Raw genomic sequence first — 22,385 nt, forward strand, 5'->3', positions numbered from 1 at the left:
GCCCGGAGGAGCCGGCCGGGCCACTTTCCCTGCTCTCGTTTGTGCCTTGGCCCGCCCGGGCTGCAGCAGGAGCGCCTGCGGGCTGCTCGTCCGGCGGGGCCGGCTCGGAATAAAGCCGGCCGCGTAGGAAGAGATTAGCTCGGGGTTTACTCTTCACCCCCGTAGGGATCAGCCGAGGACAGAGCCTACCTGCCTCCCTAAAAATGGGATTCCCGGAACGCCCTAATGAAAAGCCGAGCCACGATCAGCTCCGGGGAACTGAGGGGAGCACGGCCGACCCCCGCGGGGTATGACTTAGGGAGCAAAAATATGGAGGGAGGGAGAGAAAAGAAAAAGTGCCATTTGTTCCGCCGGCTGCCGCGGCCGCCCCCCGGCTGGTGCTGGCGGAGGGAAGGGGGGAGAGCCGGGCCGCGCCCCCTCACCTGCCCCCGCCGCCCCCGCCCACCGCGCCGCGGCTGCCGCTTGTTTGCACTCGGCTTATCCGGAGCGGAAATTCCTTTCCGTTTTTGTGAATGACAAACTCATTAACGATTCATCAACACAACCTGTTCCAGCCGGCCCGTCGCCGCGGCAACAGCCCCTTCCGCGCTCGCCCATTGGCTGCGCCGCAGAATGTATCCATTGAGCGGGGCGCGGGTGTCCCCATTGAGAGCCGCGGGCTGCGGGGCCGCGCCGAGGGGCGCTGCGGGCAGCGCGGCGCGGGAGGGAGCGCAGGGGAGGGAAGGGGCACCGCCACCGCCGCGGCGCGTCCGTGCTGAGCCGGGGAGCCCCGCTCGGCGGCGCGTTAATTGGATTTCATTCACTCGTGGAGGAGGAAAAGCCCAAGGGCTGGGGCTGCAGCGGCGATTAGGCAGGTTCATTCAGGGATTCATTGACAGAAAGAAGAGGAGACAGGGCAGGCTGGCTGCGCGCACGCAGGCACACACACACTCGCACACACGCCGAGGCCGGGGCTGCTTCTCCCTCCCCGTGACTCCGCCGCCGCCCGGCGCGGGGGAAGCGGCGCGGGGGGGCTGCGTGATTCATTTTCCTGGGGCGGAGGGAGATAAGTTGTGCGGAGTTAGAGGGGTGCAGCCCGCCCGCCGAGCCAGCCGCATGCCTCTGTGAGAGAGAGGGGCGCTTCCAGAGCACGCTCCGCTCCCCCCGTCCTTCCTCATGCTAGATACGTTCAGACCCGTCCCTTTCGCGTCGGAAATGGCGATTAGTAAATCCGTGGCGTGGCTGAACGAGCAGCTGGAGATGGGCAACGACCGGCTACTGCTGATGGACTGTCGGCCGCAGGAGTTGTACGAGTCGTCCCACATCGAGTCGGCCATCAATGTGGCCATCCCCGGCATCATGCTGCGGCGCCTGCAGAAGGGCAACCTGCCCCTGCGCTCGCTGGTCGCCAGCAGCGAGGAGGACCGGGAGCGCTTCGCTCGCCGGTGCGGCACCGACACCGTAGTGCTGTACGACGAGCACAGCCGCGACTGGAACGAGAACACGGGCGGCGAGTCCGTGCTGGGGCTGCTCCTCAAGCGCCTCAAAGATGAAGGCTGCAAGGCATTTTATCTGGAAGGTGAGGAGGGCCGCCCAGGGCTGGGGGAGAGGTCTCTGCCTGGGGCCCGGGGCTGTGGGGAACGGGGAGCCCAGCCCCGCGGATCTCTGCCCGGGTAAGAGGGAAGCGGGGGGGGAGGATGCGGTCTGTAGCGTTCCCCGGGCAGTGGATTGATGCGCCAGGAGGGCACAGACGAGGGTAGGGGGCTTTTGCCCCTACTCCACCTCTCCTCCCCTCTGGCACCCCCTTATCATCGCATTGTTTCAAGAAACCTTGATGATAGAAATCACTATGGCAGCGTGGGGAGGACAGGGCTAACGGGGATTCCGGCATGAGCCTGGCAGAAGGAATTGCTGCCGAGACACCTCTCCAGCGGTCCCCGCAGGGCAAAGCGGTACAGAGCTTTAATCTTGAATGTGCTGAGCCCTCCGCTGCAGCGGACGATTTTCTTAACCCTTCCTTTAAGTTAGCCTGTCTGGGTTGAGAGTGTGACATTTTTTTCCTTCTTTTTCTCCGAGCTCGAGAGGGTGCAAAGCAGACGCTCCTGTGCAGACAGGACTGTACTAGGGAAGAAAGTCGACATGCCATCTTATATCAGGTTGCATTTTCTCCTCTTTGCGTTTCCCTCCAGGTGGTTTTAGCAAGTTCCAGGCCGAGTTCGCCTTGCACTGTGAAACTAACCTAGACAGTTCGTGTAGCAGCAGCTCTCCTCCTTTGCCGGTCCTGGGCTTGGGAGGCCTCCGAATCAGCTCCGATTCATCATCCGACATTGAATCTGACATTGACAGAGACCCCAATAGTGCCACCGACTCCGATGGCAGCCCTCTCTCCAACAACCAGCCTTCCTTTCCGGTGGAGATTTTACCCTACCTCTACTTAGGCTGTGCCAAGGACTCCACGAATTTGGACGTTTTAGAAGAGTTCGGCATTAAATACATCTTGAATGTTACTCCTAACCTGCCTAATCTCTTTGAAAACGCCGGTGAATTCAAGTACAAACAGATCCCGATCTCTGACCACTGGAGCCAAAATCTGTCTCAGTTCTTTCCTGAGGCCATCTCCTTTATAGGTAAGACCCGGTTACTTGCTAACAGCTACATGTCAAGAGGCAGAAATCGATATCTTTTGCAGAATTCCTGAATTTCGGGCGAGAAGCGTGGCAGCATTTATGGCCGTCTCTGGAGCATGTCCCCTTTTCTGATTTTAAGGGCGGCTTAAGTTGAGGGGCTGTTGGGGACTCTTGGAGGGGGGGTGGGGGTTATTGAGAAGTCCCGGTGAATTGTAAGTGACCTTTGCAGGGTTGCACTGACATACCTGGTTTGTCTGGCTGTGGAATTCCTCCTTGAATCATTCGTATTGGAGCTGGGCACTGAGCCCTGCGCATGTTGGGGGATCTTCTTGAATCACTTCCTGGCGGGAGAGGGTGGGGGGCAAATGAGCCTAGGGTCCATATCTTATTTGACTTGTTGTTGTTGATATTAGTTTTGGGGTTGTTTGCTTTTTTCTTTTTCTTTTTTTTTTTTTTTCTTCCTTGAGGTTACTGTAGAGCAGTATAATAAAAAGAAATGATCTGGGCATCTAACTTTAGCTTTTAAATGCAAGTTATGAATAAGCGGTGTCCCTGGCAAATATATAGCTAGAGTTTAAATTAAATCTCATGGTATTAATGATGTACCTCGCGGGCTCAGTGCCTCGGTCAGCCAGCCCTCAGACATTACCCGTCAGCTCTGGAAATCTGTACTCTTGAGCCCAAGGAATTCTGGTTAAAATCTGCACTCTCCTTCGTTTTGGGGAGTACTCAAATTTCCCCATCGGGGCGCGGGTGGGGTGGGCATTGCATTATCTGTTGGGAAGCTGTGCTGTAATCCGGTTGAATGATACCGGTAATAGTGGAGAATGTAGGTAATCTGAGCCTAGCAGGAAGAAATGTGGGCTAGAAGCCACAAAGAAACTAATCTCCAGGCATTGTAATGCATTTCCTATTACAAAGGAACCCATTTTCAACCAATGTTGACATCCTGTTCCTCCTAATGGGCTGTCCCCTGTGACTTCCCTCATTCTTTTAAAATGCCTGAATACCTCCATTGTTAGCTGCACAACAGTTGGAGAATAATTTAATAGACCTTTGCAGTCTGCTGGTCTGTATAAAGCCTTTCAGTGACATATTGCAGGATTTCCATGCTGGGGCAAGGGGACTGTAAGAATTTAAAGGCAAATCTCCAGGCAAAAGCCTGTCTTTTAAAACTGTCTTTTAAAACAGTGTCATGCGGCATGTCCTGCGCCCTTTGTCTCATTCTTAGTTTTCTCAGCTCTTGGACTTGGGTAGTAGGGGGAGTGGATTCTTCTCTTGTCCTGGTTTTAAGCCGCTAAAGTTAACTCTTGAGTTGCACTGCTGGCCGCTGGGATCAGAATTGTGCTTTCTTCCTACTTGATGCCAATCTCATTCGTGTTGAGAGATCAGTTACCAGTCCTCTGTCTTACGTGTCCTTCTCTGCCTCTTTGTACAGATGAAGCACGGGGGAAGAACTGCGGCGTCCTGGTGCACTGCCTAGCAGGGATCAGCCGCTCGGTCACAGTGACGGTGGCCTACCTCATGCAGAAGCTGAACTTGTCCATGAATGATGCCTATGATATTGTCAAGATGAAGAAGTCCAACATTTCGCCCAACTTCAACTTCATGGGTCAGCTGCTGGACTTTGAGCGGACTCTGGGACTGAGCAGCCCCTGTGACAATCGAGTGCCAAACCAGCAGCTGTACTTCACCACCCCTTCCAACCAGAACGTCTTCCAGGTGGATTCCTTGCAGTCCACGTGAGCTCCCATCACCTCCCTTCTCCTGTCCATTTCATGGGATCACTCCTCAATGGTTTCCCTTTGGCAGTGATAAAGAAATGCAGCTTTCTCTTTTTCTGGCCTCTGCTGTTGCAAAGCAGCAGCCAGCGCAGGAACGAAAGGTTACCCAGTATGGCATCGGCTATCGCAAAGGGAGGGGACAGGCGAGCTCTCTGGGCAGGACCGTGGTGACCAGGCAGCAGGTGGGCAGTGCGTTCATCCCTGCTGGGCAGTAGCTGGGGCCTGAGGACTTCCCGTGTGGTAGGCTGGCTGGGCACGTGTTCTCCAGAGGCTGGAACTGCCCTTCTGCGCTCTGCTCTCAGATCTGTGATACGCATCTTTGTCTTCAGTGAAGACTGGTTATTTTTGTTTGTTTTAATTTAGAAGAGCCAAAGAAAGAGATTTCAGCTTAGTGTATTTGGAGTACTTGTTTGCTAGGAACTTGGTAGTATTCTACTTGATCAATGTAAATATTTGACCTTAAATTTATTTGCATTTTTTTTCTTAATTCACATGTACTCAAGAAATCAATCCAAGGGACACCTGTGTTTTTGTTATTTTCATAAGTTCTGCTTTTTTGTTTGTTTTTTTTTTAATTGCAAAGAATATATTTGCAGCATGCTGAATTTTATTGAAGCAAGCTTTCCATGAGAGAGAAATGGCAATGGTGAGAAGTTTGAGATAATGTTTTGTGAGCAAGTAGAGCCTCTTCTTTCATATATCTTTCTTTTCCTTGCGGTGAATTTTTCCTCATGCTTTTGATGTAGGTTCCATATGATATATATATATATACACACACACATATATATATATTTTTAAATTAAATTAATTTTTTGCCTTACCTTTTGTAAATAGATCATCTGGGAGGAGAATTGTCTTCGAATGCGAAGGATTTTTGATCACTTTTTAAAACTTTCAGATGTGCTAAACAGTGCATTACCTCTGTAAAAATTCTTCAGGGAGCTTCACCTCAAATGCAATATTTTGCGTCTTTTTTTTTGTATAAAACTGGAAGTATGTGCGAGCATTTGTACCTGTGTGTACGCACAGTGAACCTGCACATGGTTGCCAATAAGGGAGAGTCTAATCCACAGTGTAAAAGTTTTAAGATGGAATTTATTATAAGAATGTAAAACCTTAAATTATTAATAAATAAATAACTATTTTTGGCTATGGAGAAGCTGGCTGGTTTATTCCCCCTTTCCCCTCTGTGTGGTTGTGGTTAATTGCACATACCCATATGGTTGTGTTTAAAGCCAATAATTGCTCTCAATAGCTTTTGTACATCCCCTAAGACAATAAAACCTTGATTTCCCCTTTGGTCCACTGGTGCCTAAATGAATAAACAGTGAATGTGCTAGATTGTCATCTTGATTTGGTGAAGGGAATGCTTTTGAAGGCCTTTAGATTAATTACAAAATATTCCAGCATCTCTTTGCTATACTAGGGATGCACCTGACTCTGGGCCATAAGGTTTTTTTCTCATTATTATTTTTTTATTATTATTAAGAGTAAGGAGCTGCTGTTTTCTGGCTTTGTTTATGAATTTTGGTCACTGTTACAGATGCCAGGAGATGGGTTCGTGCTCTGCTTAGCTATCTGGCAGGAACTCATTTCACAGAGATTCAGCAACAGTCTGCAGCCTGTAAATGATTTTTCTGCTGCCATTCAGCCACCTTGCAACTTAATGAAGGCAAGGAGGAAAAGTCTCTATGCACCCTTAGTCACCTCGTTTCCTTTTTGGACCCTTCAAGCAGCTCTGTCTCTGCAGAAGGAAAAAGGGGGATTATAGCAATTGCAAAACTTCCTGCTGCAACTTATATTCATTAACATCCTTCCGATGATAACTGTCCCAAGTCAGGGTGGTGCCAAAATCTGTGTGCAGAACCACGGCGAGGGGCTGGGGCTGTCGGCTGAGGTACTGCAGAACTCCTGGCAGCCAAAGCACATTTGAACTAATTTTAGAAACTGCAAGTGTGTGAAATGAAATGCAAACAAAATATGGGAAAAAAGTGAGTCAGTGTCTCATGCAGTAGTGGCCTAGATTGAGTGCATAAACTGTGAAAGTAGAAGTGGGTTGCAGTTGAACTTGGCTTGTGCTAATCCAGTTTTGAACGGTTTCCGCTCTTGGCATTCCCTGTGCTGTTCTGTTCAAAGTGGAGATTTGCAAGCAGCTCTAGCAATTTCCTGTCCAGCTGCAGCTCAAGTGACTCCCTTGTTTGGTTTTTTTGGTAGGGTTTGTTGTTGTTGTTTTTTTAATATGGTCTGTGGATAATTTTAGCCAGTTTCCTCTTTGTGGATTATTAATCTGCTTTCCTTGTAGAACCTACATAGCTGTGTCCCTACTGTTCTGCTGAAGTTAACAGATGGCCTCCCCGCCACTTCCTCTCGTTTTGCTATGGGTTTGTTGTCAGGCCACTTCTGAAATTAATAGTGTTTTCTGGCCGGCTGCCACAGGCCATTACCACAAAGGGGAAGTAACACATCTGAATAGCAGGAAGCCGGGCAGGGTCACAGCGTGAACTGAACCTGTTGAGCGCAATCAGGCCTCTCCCGTTTGGCAAGTGTAAGGCTCCTCTTCCCTCCCCCCTTTTCATGCGCCTCGCACAGAGAAAGGGCTGACACCAAATGCCTCAGCTGTTTGCACCGGGCAAATATTTCCGGCTGAAGGAGCTGCGAATGTTGGTTGTGACTAGGTGCCCCTTAAGGTGAGGAGGTAAAGAACAGTATGTGGCTATGCATCCCAGGGGAGGAGAGCTTTGGCTTTTTTTGCAAACTGCTTTGAAAAGTTAATGCTCACAAGGGCTTCCTGCTTCCTTCCTGCTGCACAGAATGACTAACACCAAATGGGTACTTCTGCAATTCATCATTTTTTGTGACAAGCAAGCACAGAAGAGGAGCTTTGCACACACACACACAGAGCAGAGTCAGGCTGAAAACTTGTTCCAGATTTTTCCTTGAGCAAAGCTTGAACCAGGGCTGTTTCAGACCCTTGGCTGTACTTGAGCCAGACTCTGTGACAACAACTTTGGTCACAGGCAATCCCAAATTACGAAGAGAACCAACTCAAAACCTGGTTTAATGTCTGATTTTGCTGGGAGTGTTCACAGTCATAGGCTGGCTCAAAATTACAGAGGGTTTGGAGGAACAGTGGTGAGAGCTCTTACCACCAGTGTTCACCCTCTCCACAGAGGTTCCCAAATAACTATCTGAGCATGGTGCAGGGAATGGCTCACCCTACATCAGCACTTGCCAGCTTTTCTCACGCTGGGTTCTGCTTGCCTCTGCAGTGTGTGTCCTGGTTACTCCATCTATCTCCTCCCCAGCAGGTGTTTCAAAACAATTCTCTTCCTCTGTCCCCTGCCTCGTTTCAGTCCTTGCTGGGATGGGGCAGAGGTCTCAGGCTCCTGAGGGATTTGGCAGCTATTACAGTTCCTCAGCTGGTAAAGTAATTTGTGAAGGGAAGAATAAATCCTTTGTGCCTGTAGGGACAGGCCTGGTGTGTATAGGAGGAAAGAGGAGAAACGTTTGCCCTTTTCAGCTTACAAAATCACACCCTGCTTCTTCATATTAAAATGTAGTGATGTAAGGTAAGGAAATCCTTCAGAAGCTGTGGAGATTCTAGTACGGAAAACTGTACTCTTAGGAGTGATCAGAGCTTTCTCACATGACCTATCTACCTTTAATACAAAGGATGAACTTGTGTCCTGTGGCATCATGCCCCGTTTCCCCTGGAAAGGCCAAGGTTCCCATTTGTGTTTGTGTGCACACTTTGCTTTTCATCTTCTGTGCAATAGCAACATGTAACATTGTGCTGATTCCCCTTCTTGCATTTCCTCTTTCCCATTCACACCCTTTCGAACTGCTCTATGCCTCCCTTCAGAATGTCTTAACTCTCTTTGGTTTTTGCTGTATTAGCCATAATTTTCTCTTTCCCCATATTCTTTTTTTTTTTTTTCTTTTTTTTTTCTTTTTTAATGCTGTTCTTCCTCCTATACCTTCTAATTTTTCACGGGTCTTTTTCTAAGCTCCATAGTTCCAACATCTCCTTTGTATTCTTACCCTCTCTCTTTCCTCTGTTGTTCTCTTGCTCTTTTCCTCATATTTTCTAAATCAACTCATCTTTCTGCCAGCTTTAAGCCTACCTGCCTGTTCCTCTTTGCACAGTGAAAAACAGAATGAGTCTCGTGGACTCAGTTATAGTGAGCTATAGGAAAAATATATTTTAGAGGAAAAAGTAAGAAAACACTACTGCTGTCCTCTTGCCACTTCCTAGCAGATGACATTATTTCTCATCTCTGTGTCCTCTCTCTCTGTAGATTTGGCTCCACATGGCTTCCCTGGATTCTCTCTGTAGCTGCTGCTAACAGAGAAGGCAGGCATAAGGAGGCAGCATTTCCTTTGGGCCTATCCAGTGTCAGAGGATACTGACTCCCCATTTGAAGAGAGGGGAGTGGTGAGGAAAGTGGGGCGAGATGGAAAATGTGTCCAACAAAGGCAGCTCTGTTATCAAAACTGAAGCCAGGTTTAACAATTGTGTCTGGATAACATTTCTTCAGCTTCTCTGAAAAGCTTATCCAAAAATGTTTCCCTGTTGAGAAGCATGATGACACTATTCAGAGCTCCAGGAAAAACAATTGTATGTGAATGTTTAAAAAAAGCTACAGCTTAAGCCCTCTCTCCACACTGCTATAAATCACCAAAAGCTTTGCTTGAGTGAAGATGGTGGAACAAATTGCGAAGCTTAGTTTGGTGCCCCCCTAGACCTCGGGTGTGCGTGCTCAGCATTGCTCAGTTACCCCACAAGCACAAGCATGGGGCCAAGCCCCCTCCATTGTGTAGGAGCACATCTGGGACACTCTGGGACTTCAGTGAGATGCTGCGTTCAAGGAAGGTCTCTGGGTTTGCTCCGAACACCTTGTAGCCACAAGGAAATAAGGGCTACCCACTAGTGTTTTCTCATGGTGTGTGCTGACTTGGGTTATGCAAACTCTGCCCTTTCCTGCCCCTGCAACAGCCAGAAATGGAGAATGCAGCATCCTACGTCTCCTTTCTTCATTGCCAAACTTGAGAGATAAGCATGTGCTGTAACTTAGCAGATAGTACAGACAGAAGGCTGGTATGGGAGCTGCCCTCTTTTCAGCCAAGTGCTTGTCTCTGTAAGGGAAGGAAAAAAACGTGTTAGATGCTTTCTGCTGTTTGTTTTCATGGGGATCTGCAAGCACTGAGGGAATTCTGAAGTGCTCACAGCCACAGCTTTTCCTCATAAGGCAAAGATGAAGGATGTTCACTTACCACAAAGGCAAGGAGATGATTATCAGATGGAAAAGGGGGGGTATGGAGTCTGCCTAAGAAATCCTTCTTAATGACAGAAGTTGCATGCAGGACTATATTTGAGAGACGCAGCAGAAAGCCTGCCCTGCTCTCCTTCACAGCTGCGATCCCCAGGACGCAGGAAGCACACAAAAAATGCTGGCACTCTCCCATCCCTAGGCTGTTCCAGCACTGTAGATACCAGCACACAAAATGATGCTACATGGGAGGTCTGTTTACCATAATGTGGAGACCATTGTGAAGCACTTTGCTCATTTTGCCAGAGACACAAGTGTTTTGCGAAGTTCTACTAAGATTTTCCACCTTCCCAAAAGGGCAATGTCCTTGCTTAACTTCCAGACTTTTATTTTAATGAAATTCTGAGTTTTTCTGTTAAAACCATGTTTTAGGCATTACAGAAGTCTGTTCTTTTCATATTTTTTTTCTTGCTGACCTCAACCCTGTAGGAAATTAATTCCCATCTGTAAGTGAAGCCATCTGAAAAACGTTGCTGGCCGACAGTTTAAGCAAGGTGAAAGTTCTTTATAGATTGAAGGTGGCAGTTTTAATCTTTACTGGGAAATGGCATCCTACCAAAATCAGACTGGAAGCACTAGTATTCAGTATTTGTGAAAACACATTGGTTGTTCAGTAGATATGTTGGACACACAAATGATATGAATCAGTAACAGTAGAGACTACCAGTTAGGCTTGCCACAGACTGGTGTTTGTAACCCCTTGAACCCCTTGAAGACATTATCTGTCTCTGTTTGGAGACCATTAAGGGCATAAGTGGGGTTTTTAGTTCCTTTTATTTTCTGTACACATGTTGTCATATTCTGAACTAGATATAGAGGTAGAAAGTCAGGATGTCTCAATGTGGTGAGAGACAATGTTTTTTCTTGTTTGTAAAAAAAAAGAGAATTTTAGTGTCCTGGGGACTTACTAACATTAAAAAAAGAATCCTGACCACTGAGACCTCAGCTATTGATTGATTAGGATTTTCTGTGGTATTAATGGTCTAAATTGCATTTTCTGTGTCAGTATTTCTACCAAATGAATGTTTGAGAGGTTTCTAGGTCAGCCTGGCTCTTTGTGAAGAAACATCTCATCTAGAAACCTCTCATCTAGACTGAAATTCAGCCCAGCACTGAGCTGATACTCTATTTAAGCATTAGGAATTGAGTAACACTTGGATTCTGTACAGGATGTTGTTGTTATAAATAAAGACTAAATGTGTTAGATTTATTGAATACAAATCAGGAACAACAAGTTAGGCTTTCACACACCTTTACAATCCTTCACTTAGGTTTTTTTGATTCAGTGAAATTTTTCAGCATACTGTGTGTGAAGAAAATATTTTTTTATATTTGCAAATTGCTGTCAGAGCAGAGTAGACAATGCCTGTTATTCATGTGGACCAATTCTTAAAAGAATCTTCTCAGATGTTTACAGCTTTGCTAGACTTTGTTTGGACTTGAATATAAACGCCTCAGGCTGGTCTAAAAAGATGAAAAGAAATTAATATCCCTCTGAATATGTCATCCTAAAAGACTTGGCCTTTTTTTTCTGAAGAAAATCCCTTGTTTTTTGTCTATGTAACAAAATCTGTTACTGTTTCCTTGAACATCCTCAGCTTTCTATGCCTGGAGGAAAGACCTCGAAATCTGGCAGGGTGTGTTGAGAATGTGCGTGGTGCTGCTCCCCTGAATAGCTCCTCTTGCCCAAGATTTGAGCTCTTGGAAGACGGTGGTTTGAACATGCTAAGCAACTGAATCTTTATGAGCAACTTTCTTTATAAGTTAGCAGTGATAAAATTCAGCTGAGCCTGCCCTTGGTGCCGAGTTGCCAGGCCTGCCAAGCAGGGACAGCATAGCACACTCTGAGGAGGGAGAGGATTTGAAATGCTGTGTCCGTGAGGTGGAGGATTGTGCAGTGAGTCTGCCTCAAAATTGGTAAATTTGATTGGAGACCTGTACTGTACTTCTGTACCTCAGCAATACCAATCACATCTGCCTCAAGTGCCCCTGCACTGTGCAGTATAAATACTCTTTACATCCCTGTTTTCTCTGAACAAAATATTAATGGGGCCAGTCAATGAAGCACAGTTTTGGTGTTAGGCAGAGAAGAAAACACACGTCAACCGACAGAAAGCAGAGCACCTCGGTGATGTTGTGGGAAAGGCAAGAGATGAGAAAATGTAGTTGTTTCTGGGGTTCATTGTCAGTTAAATTTTGTATGTGTTGAACTGGCTCAAGTGGCAGTTATGTCTGTACATTCTTCTGTAAGATTCAAAGTGTTGACATTGCAACCCCAATAATATTCTTCTAATAGTGCTTTTACTTTATGCCAGCAATAATATTTCAACCTTTGTTGAGGTCTAAATGAATGACATTCCTATGACTTTACACAAGAGTAGCAGAGATCACACTTGAGCAGTGTTTGTTATTATGGTATTAAGGTTTTAAAAGACTGCCAATTATGGTGAAATAAAATTAACAGGTTTTCTTTTTCATGTGTGTTTGTGTTTCAAAGTGTACATAAGCCTCCTTTGCCAGGGATTTAATCAATCTGGTATCTTTATACAGTGCCTTGGCTAATGTTAGCTGGTTACAGCTATGGGATATTATTGAGATGTTAATAATAAAAATAATAATTATCTGAGGTCAAAAGAAGATTTCCTTTTTCCTGAGTCCTGCACAGCCAGGTACAGTGTGCAACTTGACTTAAATTATGTGTATGTTGCTATATTCCATAATTACCATTCTACATCCTTGGATTTCTGAGTCTTACTGTAGAGTTTAGGGAGCTAATCTTGGTTAATAAAGTTATTCAAACACTTAACCATTGGCAAAATCAGATGCTTGGGCATTCTTTTGGATGTGAAAATACATTGCACACCATCGGCTGCGTAAGAATTGATGTTATCCACTAAATGTTGAAGAAGCTAGGGATTAGAAGCTAGAAGCTACTTGGGCAGGGCAATTTCTCACATTACTAGAGATTTCTGAATTAACTGAGGAGCTAAATGCTCTGTTGTTCTGGCTGTTCAGTGTAAGGGAAGAAGAAGCAAGTTTTTTGGGAGGTGCAGAGCCCTCACACTTAGAGTTGTTCCACAGAGGAAAATCAAACAGGCAACTGGGGCAGTTGAGTCCTATATCACGAGCCACTTAAAAGGCCATCCCACACTTTTGCTTTTGAGAGCGTCACAGACAGGACTCATGGTTCATGTAGTTGGTGCACTATAAATGGAGTTACTGAAATAAAGCAGCAATGAATCAGGCCCAGGAGCTGTGCATGTGGGTGCCATTACTTCAGGGAAAAAAAGAAAAATGAACTTTCTAATGTATTCTTGTAAATGTGAGTTACTGTTAGTCAAGAAACACAGAAATGAACCTGTGTTATTCCAAAGTGAATGTCAGATGATGCTGTTCCTTGAGCCTTCTACCTAAAGTGAGGATGAAGATTGATTCATTCTCTGAAGAAGCTTCTAGTTGGTTTAGTGTCTTGTGTGTCCACCTAGAAGTCTCAATTTCTGTCAGGCAGATCTTTAATCTGTTGATAATCACAGACCTGGATAAGGACAATGGGTTTGTTTCTTTCAGACTCAGTACCAGAGAATTTAATACATTCTCTTTCATATAGCAATGGTAGGAAGCAGATGTGCATTATGGCCCAAGGCAAGGAGTGCATGACAAAGCTTGAGCAGTACTAGAATACTTGGTCTGTGCATGCAAAAACAAGAGTATGATGGGCAAACTGTTGTTTGTACAGAAAAGAAAAAAACTCACCAGCCTATGAGAAAAACAGTCACGGTCATCACACTGAGATGGAGCAGACAGTCAGGGTGGAGTGCACAGTCTGAGGCTAGGCCAGGCAATCAGATGACCAACTGCCTCTGAAAAGACAGTCTATTCCTTTTATCCTTCTTTGTTTTCATTTATGTGCTCTTGTTTCTTCCTTTGCTATAAGCTTGCTTATCTGCAAAGCTCTGTGAAATGCATCAATACTTCTTCTGGTGATCTAGCCCTGATATAGCAAACCATGAGGTCAGAAAAGCGTCAGACACAGTGCAGTGTTGGGAATAGGAGGATGCAACTAATGGCAATAGAAAGATGGACATTTTGGCATTAGCTTGAGCTGTGATTGGCTTAGCTGTAAAATTCAGCTATGGCCCCAGTGTCAGCATAGAATTAATTGGAAAGACAGGCTGAGGGGTGTCTGGGCAAGGAAGGTGCTTCCTGATGTCTGCTTCTGGCAGGTTCATGGAAAAAATCTTTTAGAATTAAAAAGGAATGGTACCAGAGTGCCCACCTGACTGACACACTTGATTTTTTTCCTGAAGGAAACAAGCCTGCAAGATCCCCAAACCAGCCTGCCAGCAGTCCAAAAGGGTAACATCCATGTGCACATCTACTAGTTCCTCACAAAAGGTGGGCAGGTTTTTATTCTGCAGCATCATTTTTTGTCTACTTTTCCTTCCCATTTTGAACAGAATTTTGTGAAACAGCCACCATGTTCCTATATATCTTATTCTAAAACTAAAAATTGTTCTAATTGAAGCATTATTATGTGGTATTTTGATGGGCAGTTTTCAATAATGGCCACAAAATTTCATTTTGCAGAGTTGAAACAGAAAAGAGTGTGTATTTGAATTGGGAGACACACTAGCATTTTAATCCGTGAAATATCTGACTAAAGACCAATTTTTTATATTTGCACAAATACAGGATTGTTTCATGGTACAGTGACACTGGTTAGTTTAATCTGTGAAGCATTTAAACCAGCAACATTCAACTAGCTTTGGTGCAGTTGCTGGTGCAGCAGAGAATAGTAATTTCTAATCTGAAACTTGAAAAAATATATTCCAGTGTCTCTTGTACCAGGGGCACTGCTCCTGTGCTAAGTTTCAGAAAAAAGTCAGGCTTCACTTTGGTGCGTTTTAGCATTGATGTTGTGCCGTCTATCTGGGGTAATTTCCATAATAAAAATGCACTTGCCCTTTTCTGTCTCCATGTCAGAAGAATGCTTCCAAGAAAAAAAAGCTCTGCGCCCGCCATGATTAGTCATTACCACTAATTGATTTGGTTCCGATATAATTAAAGGAAAATACATACAAAACATATACATCATGAAAGAAAGCTAATATTTATGAGCCTGTGTCTTATACCTCATGTATGGAGGAAGCTTATGCTTTCATGAAGGTAATGGCAACCTGGTGTTTCTAAAATCCCTGGGAAATGCCAATAAAATGGGCACTAAACCACACTGGCTATTGCCTTTTTCCTGGAGAGGCTGGAAACTCTCCTTCTGCCCACAGCTCAGGGGAGAAGCTTTAGGATGCTACCTCCTTGGCAGGAAAATATGGGGCTGGAGATGTCTTTCCCCATGCATTGCAGCGTCCCACCTCAGAGCTGGGGATTATTTTTGCTACCCCTGTTCGTCTGCAAAACACTTTTCCTTTGCATGTTAGCTGTACCAGCTACTCCGGGAGCCTTCAGGTTTGAAGAAGTCCCACACAAGAATTCTTCTGACAGCTCAGCTTGGAAGCAGAAAGCTGTATCCACTTTACTGTACTTGGCCTAATCCAGCTGGCAGTTGCAACACCATTAAATACATCTTACCCTGAGAATTGAACTATGAGGTAATTCCACTGTTGTGGTAATTGCCATCACATCTCCAAAGATGCCCCTTGCCTGTGTCAGCTGAAGTATGTCCATCCGTTTCCCAAAAGGCAGGGAGGTGGCAGGGGTGCTGTGACAGAGCCCAGTAGAACCTGACATGGGGAATAGCTGGCTTCAACTTTTCTGCCCTTCCGCTCCCACATACGGTCTTAAAATCCACTGGCAGCAGCAGGCAAAAGCCTCCTCACAGCACCAGGGGAGAACAAAGCGCTGCTGGTCCTGCTGGAGCTGTCAGCTTTGATCCTGGCAAGGGGATAGGGGTGTATTTGTTACCCTTGACAGCAGTGAGTGGATTTAATTTTGGAATGACTCCATGTGGTGGAGTGAGGGCTGTCCTGCTCTGTGATGAATTTCCAGGCAAAATCTCTGATTTTGTTTTGAATGTTTGAAGATTTTAAGTGGTTGGGCTCTAATCCCTTGAAAAACTGGAGTCTCTCCCTGATCTGTTATATGCAAGTACCAGATACAAAATCCACCCCCGTGCTGTATCCAGGGCACTTCATGGACACCACTCTCCTCTGGAGCATGTTTCCTCCTCATATGTGTGAGTCTGTGCTTGTTTATCCTTCCTATCGCAAGCAAGTTCCATTTGTCCCCAGGACTCTTAAGTCAAGAGCAGAAACCTTTCAATTTCTAATGAATTTTTGCATGGGGGCTTTTAGAGGAGAGAGAAAATATATATAAGAAATAACTTATTCAATTTAGTAAATCAAACAGATTTAGGAAACAGGATGGCCAAAACGCAATGTGACATAAAAAGATATTTTACTTTGTCTTACTGAATAAAGAGAGTCCAAATAAATTCCCCAATGAAAGCAAATAAATCCTTTATTTGCTGTGTTTTCACCTTTGAAAGAACTGCTCTAGCTTTCCCTTCATCTTGTTAGTTCAGCTAGTTTTCAGAGCAAAAGCAGTCAATTCTGCATTATCTCAGTAGGACAGTTTTAATTTTAACACTATCTGCCCGATCTCTCTTTGTCCAGTTAACATTTCCTTGACCTAGAGTTCACCCCCTTTCAAAAAGTAACCTCAGGCTTTGATGGCAGTAATTCTACCTTCAACGGGTTCTGAATACACAACCTCCAGGCCCAAAGGAGAAGATTAGCAGACTTTGCCCTAATTACTTGTTATTGTGTAGTTGTTAAAAAACATTTTGGCTCCAGAAAATGAGGCTGTAGCCAGACAGAAGTTAGCCTGGGGTTCAGAAGTCTAGCAATGCTTGGCTCCACAGACCTATAAAAGCGAAGTGTTGACTGAATACAAACAGCCCGCATGGCGAGAGGCCCCTCGGCGCGGGTGACAGCAGGCCATTCGTCACGGGAGGCAGCGCGCGTCCCAGGCGCCCCGAATGCCTCCTCGCCGGCCTGCTGGGGACAGCTCCGTTTGATCCTTCTGCCGCTGGGAATGCCAGGCCACACCATGGCTGCAGTCAGCAGGCCTTCCAGTGAACACTCTGCTCTTGGGTCTTTCTGAAAGGATGAGCTGTGTTCGACGCACAGCCAGGAAAAGCACCCCCGGTGCTGCAGTTGGGTGCCTGCCGCTTCCCGATCTGCTCTTTCTTTGGGTACTGGCTGTAGGTCAATGTAATGAGCACCTATCAACAATTAATGATGGTTGTGGCATGGGGGGAAGGATCCCGAGTGCCTTTAGTGAAGGCAGTAGCAGTCAGTCAGCTCCTCACCTTCGAGCATTAAATATCGTGAGAGGTCAAAAGGTTTTGCCAGGAATGCAAAGTTTGGAATATTTTTAATTAAACTACATCCTTTGAAATTCTTTCAAGTCAATCTTCAAACAATTCGGGTCTTAAATTAACACCCTTTAAAAGCACATAAGCCTCTGGTAAGTGGTGAATGCAAGCTTTACTGGGTATCAGAAAACAGTTAATTTAACTTCAAGTCATTAAAATCCTCCATTTATTATTGTGTTCGTTCACTGTAGAATATATTAATATTCCTTTTTTCTGAATAGCCAAATTCCTTATCATATGTAAAGTTGTTTGTGTCTGAACAGGTTTACTATCTGAATTTACCAATGTCTAAAATATATGAGTTATGAGGAGAGTTTGGAATATGAGTGTTTTGATTAACCTAAAACATGCCTGAATCTTTGTTTGTTTTCTATAATCTATTTTTATGAAATGCTTGTCTCTTAGAGAGTTACTGATTGGGGGATATTTTCATCATCCTATAAATAGAAGCTGCAGTTGACATACAAATAACTGTATTCCATCACTAGAGTTTAAGGCCCTTTTGGAAAGTTTCATTTGCATGAAAATATACGACAGCTGGCTAAATCTCACAGCAGACTACATAAACCAGCAAAATCAAACTTGACCCAAATATTTAAAAGGCACTAAATGCCATTGGAAGGTTGTGGCAGATTTGGTTTCCATTCTGGCTGTCATTTCCAGGTCTGTACACTTTCACTGTTATTTCTGTGACCAGCACACATGGGATTCAAAGGACTCTCTGCTAACAAAGACCTTTGATCCCTGGATTAACTCTTCTAACACTCTCCTTAAGCAACTAGGAAAATAAAATTATTACCTCATTACCTATTTTGAGAGAATATTTTAACTGGCCTCTGAGGAAAAAGGCTGGAGGGGCCACGGGAGTCCCCCGGGTGAGAGCTGATGGAGAGGGGTGGCACCTATCAGTGTGAATAGCTCAAATTCCAGCTGTAAGCCTGGAAGCAAAGTCCTTCTGTTGAGAGCCCCGGCCTCTGCCCTGGCTTTCTCAAGGGCTGTGACTGTGCTACCAGAGCAGCTGCCCCAAGGCTAACCTCTGACCCAGACCAGGTGGTGCAAGACAGCTCCTGTCCACATGGCTCAGAAGTGACTACTCTCTGTAGGTCAGCATGGCCAGATTTGGGGTAGTATTTGGCCCAGGTCTCTGCTGGCCCCATATTACTGTGCAATCTAATTATTAGGCAGTTGTGATTTATTAATTCAGAGCACGTATTGCCTGCCTGTGCTGTCCCAGGGCAGCGTGTAGGGAATTTGAGGACACAAGGCTTACTGGAGTAAGATCAGACAACTGTCATGGACTGAGGGAGTTAAGCTTGCTATAGTCCAAGTCCATTTTGTCTGTCTGGAGTGGAGCCTGGAGCAAGCTATTCTGTTAACTGTGTCCAGACTTCCTCTCCAAGAAACTAGTCATTTTGCTTCAGAGGGGAGCCTGGGAGGGAGTATGTGCAGCATGAATGATTAGCAGATTAGATGCTGGCAGCTAACGGGGAGCTGAACTATGTGACTCTTGAGACATCTGTTGATCTTTGACAGGAGCCTGTTTCAACTATGGCAAGGGTATAATTTATGCTCGAAAGTAACCCACATTCAGTACTTGATGCAGTCGATGTTTCCTTAATTGAAGCTCAGATACTCTGTTTTCAGCAGTGGAGCCACTCAGTGAGGGCCTTTATTGGAAACTTAGCTGCATGTCCCTTTCACTTTGAGTATGTTCACTCCACAGGCACAGCTGTATCTGTTGTCAAATTTGGTCTAATCTGGAATGAAGATAGTAATGAAAGTATAGCTTGGCTGTACTCTGAAAGTCTGCATTTTTGCTGCTGCACTTTGAGCTGGTTCAGGTCTAAATATGTCCCATATCCTGTTTCATGAAAAGCAGAACAAGGAAGCCCAACTTCCTATGGAGTTTCATCTGACCTTCCCATGCTAATCACAGTTTCTGTCAAAAGTCTGTGAGACTTCCCCAGTTCCCTCATGTCTGTTACATATCCTCACATTGATCCATTTCCTCTATTTCCCTTTTTTTCTTCACCTCATTTAAGGCCCTTGTCCCTTAACTATGGGCTGAGGTAGCACAGAGCTGCAGACACTATGACCCATCTGCAGGCTGATCAGAAAGCAGACACATGTGAGGCGATTGTCCAGCCAGAAGGTCTTGGGGCTCTCATATTGAAACTTTTCTCTGGATCTCCTTTCTCCAATTTGTATTAGTTGCTTTCCTCTACCCACCTGCTGGCTTTCACAAGACTTGTAGGAACTCATATTTCATTGGAAATTCTGCCTTTTTGCCCAATGTGATTGTGGGCAGTTGTCAGATTTAAAAGCTACAAGGGTAGGAGACAAATGACAGGCAAACTGAAATACAAATGGAAAGACAGGATGATTAGAGAAGCTCAAGTTCCTCAGGAAATGAGGCTATAAAGAAGGTAATGGTGAAATCACCTTGGATCTCTACTGGCTGCTGGCAGACAACAGGTGCCAAGCAGGGCAAAGATATTTCTCAAAGCTGGTTTCTGCCAGTTTTTCTCAAAAGTGTAGTGTGACCAGGGTGAAATGGAAGTTCCTCTAAGCGTTATTTTTTATGCCTTCTTATCAGGTTTGTGTATTCACAAGGAGTACACGAAGTGTCTAGGAGAAACCAATACATCCCCAGTAGCAACAGGCCCGGTTCAAACAGTTAAGCCAAGAAGCTTTTTGTGTAGGTAACAATGACGTGTGACACCTTCTTTACCACTTTAGCTCCACTTACACCTTCAATACTTAAGTCAGCTGAGGTGGGATAACTGATGATAATGCATCATCAGTTGCATTATCATAATTATTAACATAATTATTAACATTATTAACATAAAGCAAAACCATTTAGATGCACGTGGTGAAGATTTGGTATCAGTTACATGCCTCTAAAATCAGCAGGGTTCAAAATCTGACACGGTGCATATCCAGAGGAACACTCTCCAGAGATCTTTTGTGTTTGCACTTTTTCTGTGGACAAAGCTGACAATTTATGCTTATTTTTTTGGTATTGGGCATTACAGCTACTGCATTGCCTGGATCAAAATTTTTGTGCTAGAGAAGATTTTAATCCTGAAGAAAGAACAAATTTCCTCTGAGGAGGTTAACTTAAAATCATGATCGAAAGTCTTGTTGGTAGAAAAAATGCTGTCAGTATGTGCTTACGTCTTTAACCTGAAATTTTCCTGGTGCTTAGAGTTACGTGCTTGTGCTTTTTCACAGATGGCTCATTTGAGAAAATGGCCTTGCAAGTCTCATCTGAGACCAGCAGTAGCTGTTCTACGATCTAAGTTCCTCATGAGACTCTCATGCTCCTAAATATACTCTGGTAGCATAAAGGCTGTCAGCAAACTGTTGGCCCCTTTCTTCTTAAAATCTAGAGATTTAGGAGCCTAGCTTTTCTGTAATGGCATACATTTCCTCTCTAGAAGATCTGGAGCCTGTCTCAGCATTAGAGATTTTAAACCCCACTCAGAAGATCCTTCTGTTCTGTCAGTGTTGCCATTGTTTGGCAAGGGACCAGGACTGCAATGACTTCATAATGGTCACTGTGCAGAGCTCTCCTATAAGGGACAGGCTGACTACTAGGGCCATAGAGCCATTCCTTCCCTTTCTCACAAGTCTTTATTTCTTGCTTCATAGTTAGTGGAGATGGAGAAGAGTCTTGTCTGGTCCAGCTTAATAGATAACATGCTTACCCACGTAATACCACTTTGCAGGGGAGATATGGCTCTAATCCTCTGCAGGCAAAGAAAAAAAAGAAACTAGAACCACAAGGCAGTAACAGAAAATATAATTTCCTTCATGTAAGGAAAAGGTGTATATTCATCCTGATCACAGGTGAGAATCTGGGAATTTGAACCTCAAGGATATTGCAAGAATTTTCCCTGCAAATGTTTCACAGGCACAGCTCAATGAAAAGGAAATTTCAAACATAAGAATAATTTAGTTGTTTCTTAATTATTAACTTTAAATTACTGCCTCAGTAAGTGGGCTGTTTAGATTCCCTGTCAGAGGTGTGTAACTGTAGCAGCTGGACCTGGACATTCAGACATCTTAGAGACTCATGCCCCTAAAAGGAGCTTGAGTATAACCTTATCCCATACTTCTAATGGATGCTTAAGCCTGAACAGAGGACACAAGCCAAAGCTTGAGAAGCAACAGAGAGTATCTCACTGGAAATATTTATAGGTGAATTCTACAGGGCTAGTAGGCAAAGCAGATAACTCAAAAACATAGACCATTCACTTTATAAAACAATGTAGCCCGAAAAACTCATCAGAGAGAACATGAGGTCTATAAACAACAGCTCCTTGCCACAGACAAGTTAAATCGTTGATGGAGATCTGAAACACATAGTGCCTTGGAGGTTTCCTTCTCTAAGCTCACTTGTGTATGTGCCTGAGTCCTTTGTTATAGAGTCTCTTTTACAACAGAAACAGAATACCTTTTTTGCACAACAGCACAAGCCTTTATTTAGAAAGCCAAAATTAACAGACTTCAGTGCCAAGAGTTCTTCTGTAGCTATATCTCTTCTATATTGTAGGCAGTATTGATGGCTTTTTGTTTGTCATTTCAGCTGCATAGGTGAGAAATTTATGTGGCTTCACTCTCTACTTTCTATTCCAGGCATGAATCTCATTGGCGTTTACATGCAGGAACCCCTGGTAGCCTCAGATGAAGTTTTCTAGGATGAAAGTGAAGGTTTATTCAATGGCTGAAATGCTATTCAAGGACTTGGAAGATCTCGTTTGTCATCTCTTCACAGTATTTCTGTATTTTTTTTTCAGTAACTCATGTAGTCTTTGGCTAAAACAAAGGCAACAGTACTTCACACAACACTGTGAATAGCACATGACATAAAGGTCAGCAAAAGAGAAGACAGCTAATGAATGTAAACTGTAAAAAAATTACTTCTAGTATCTGAATCCTAAAAACCTGTGAGATTTTTTGCTTTTACAGGTAAACCACACAGAATCCCAGCAAAACTATGGATCTGAACAGAAGTATTGGTGATACCAAGAAGAGTTTATTGGAAAAACACTATTATTACTACAGTTTCTACCTTTGTAAAGATTTTTTAATATCTTTATTTCATAGATAATAATCATAGGTTCATCTGTTAGCACGAAAAAGTCAAGGGTATGAGTTACCCTGTTTTTCTCCTTTGAAAATACTTGTGCATCAGTGGGTGTAATGGATTATGTTTATGAAGGTAAATATGAAAAAAGAATTTGTTCTGTCTTTTCAACACAGT

General features: G+C 44.5%; 1 protein-coding gene and 1 long non-coding RNA gene across 2 annotated transcripts; both read left to right on the forward strand.

The window, feature by feature from the left end:
* The first annotated feature begins 686 nt into the window (after positions 1 to 686).
* DUSP6 (dual specificity phosphatase 6) lies at positions 687 to 5,549 on the forward strand. The gene is made up of 3 exons (XM_063396364.1): positions 687 to 1,558; positions 2,169 to 2,606; positions 4,045 to 5,549. The coding sequence occupies exons 1-3, from the start codon at positions 1,156 to 1,158 to the stop codon at positions 4,350 to 4,352; spliced, it is 1,149 nt and encodes a 382-aa protein (XP_063252434.1). The 5' UTR covers positions 687 to 1,155; the 3' UTR covers positions 4,353 to 5,549.
* Positions 5,550 to 5,953: 404 nt separating this feature from the next.
* On the forward strand, positions 5,954 to 22,185 carry LOC134549350 (uncharacterized). Its single transcript, XR_010080071.1, has 3 exons — positions 5,954 to 7,077; positions 14,028 to 14,115; positions 21,758 to 22,185. It is a non-coding gene; the product is annotated as an uncharacterized LOC134549350 (long non-coding RNA).
* Positions 22,186 to 22,385: the final 200 nt, after the last annotated feature.

This window comes from Prinia subflava, chromosome 4, assembly GCF_021018805.1.
Source record: "Prinia subflava isolate CZ2003 ecotype Zambia chromosome 4, Cam_Psub_1.2, whole genome shotgun sequence".
Classification (NCBI taxonomy): Eukaryota; Metazoa; Chordata; class Aves; order Passeriformes; family Cisticolidae; genus Prinia; species Prinia subflava.

What these genes read in the sequence shown, in the direction of transcription:
- DUSP6 (XM_063396364.1), top strand. Translation starts at nt 1,156, where the DNA reads ATGCTAGATACGTTCAGACCCGTCCCTTTCGCGTCGGAAATGGCGATT. An exon ending in CAAGGCATTTTATCTGGAAG is followed by an intron (nt 1,559 to 2,168) that starts GTGAGGAGGGCC and finishes GTTTCCCTCCAG; the next exon opens with GTGGTTTTAGCAAGTTCCAG. An exon ending in TGAGGCCATCTCCTTTATAG is followed by an intron (nt 2,607 to 4,044) that starts GTAAGACCCGGT and finishes CTCTTTGTACAG; the next exon opens with ATGAAGCACGGGGGAAGAAC.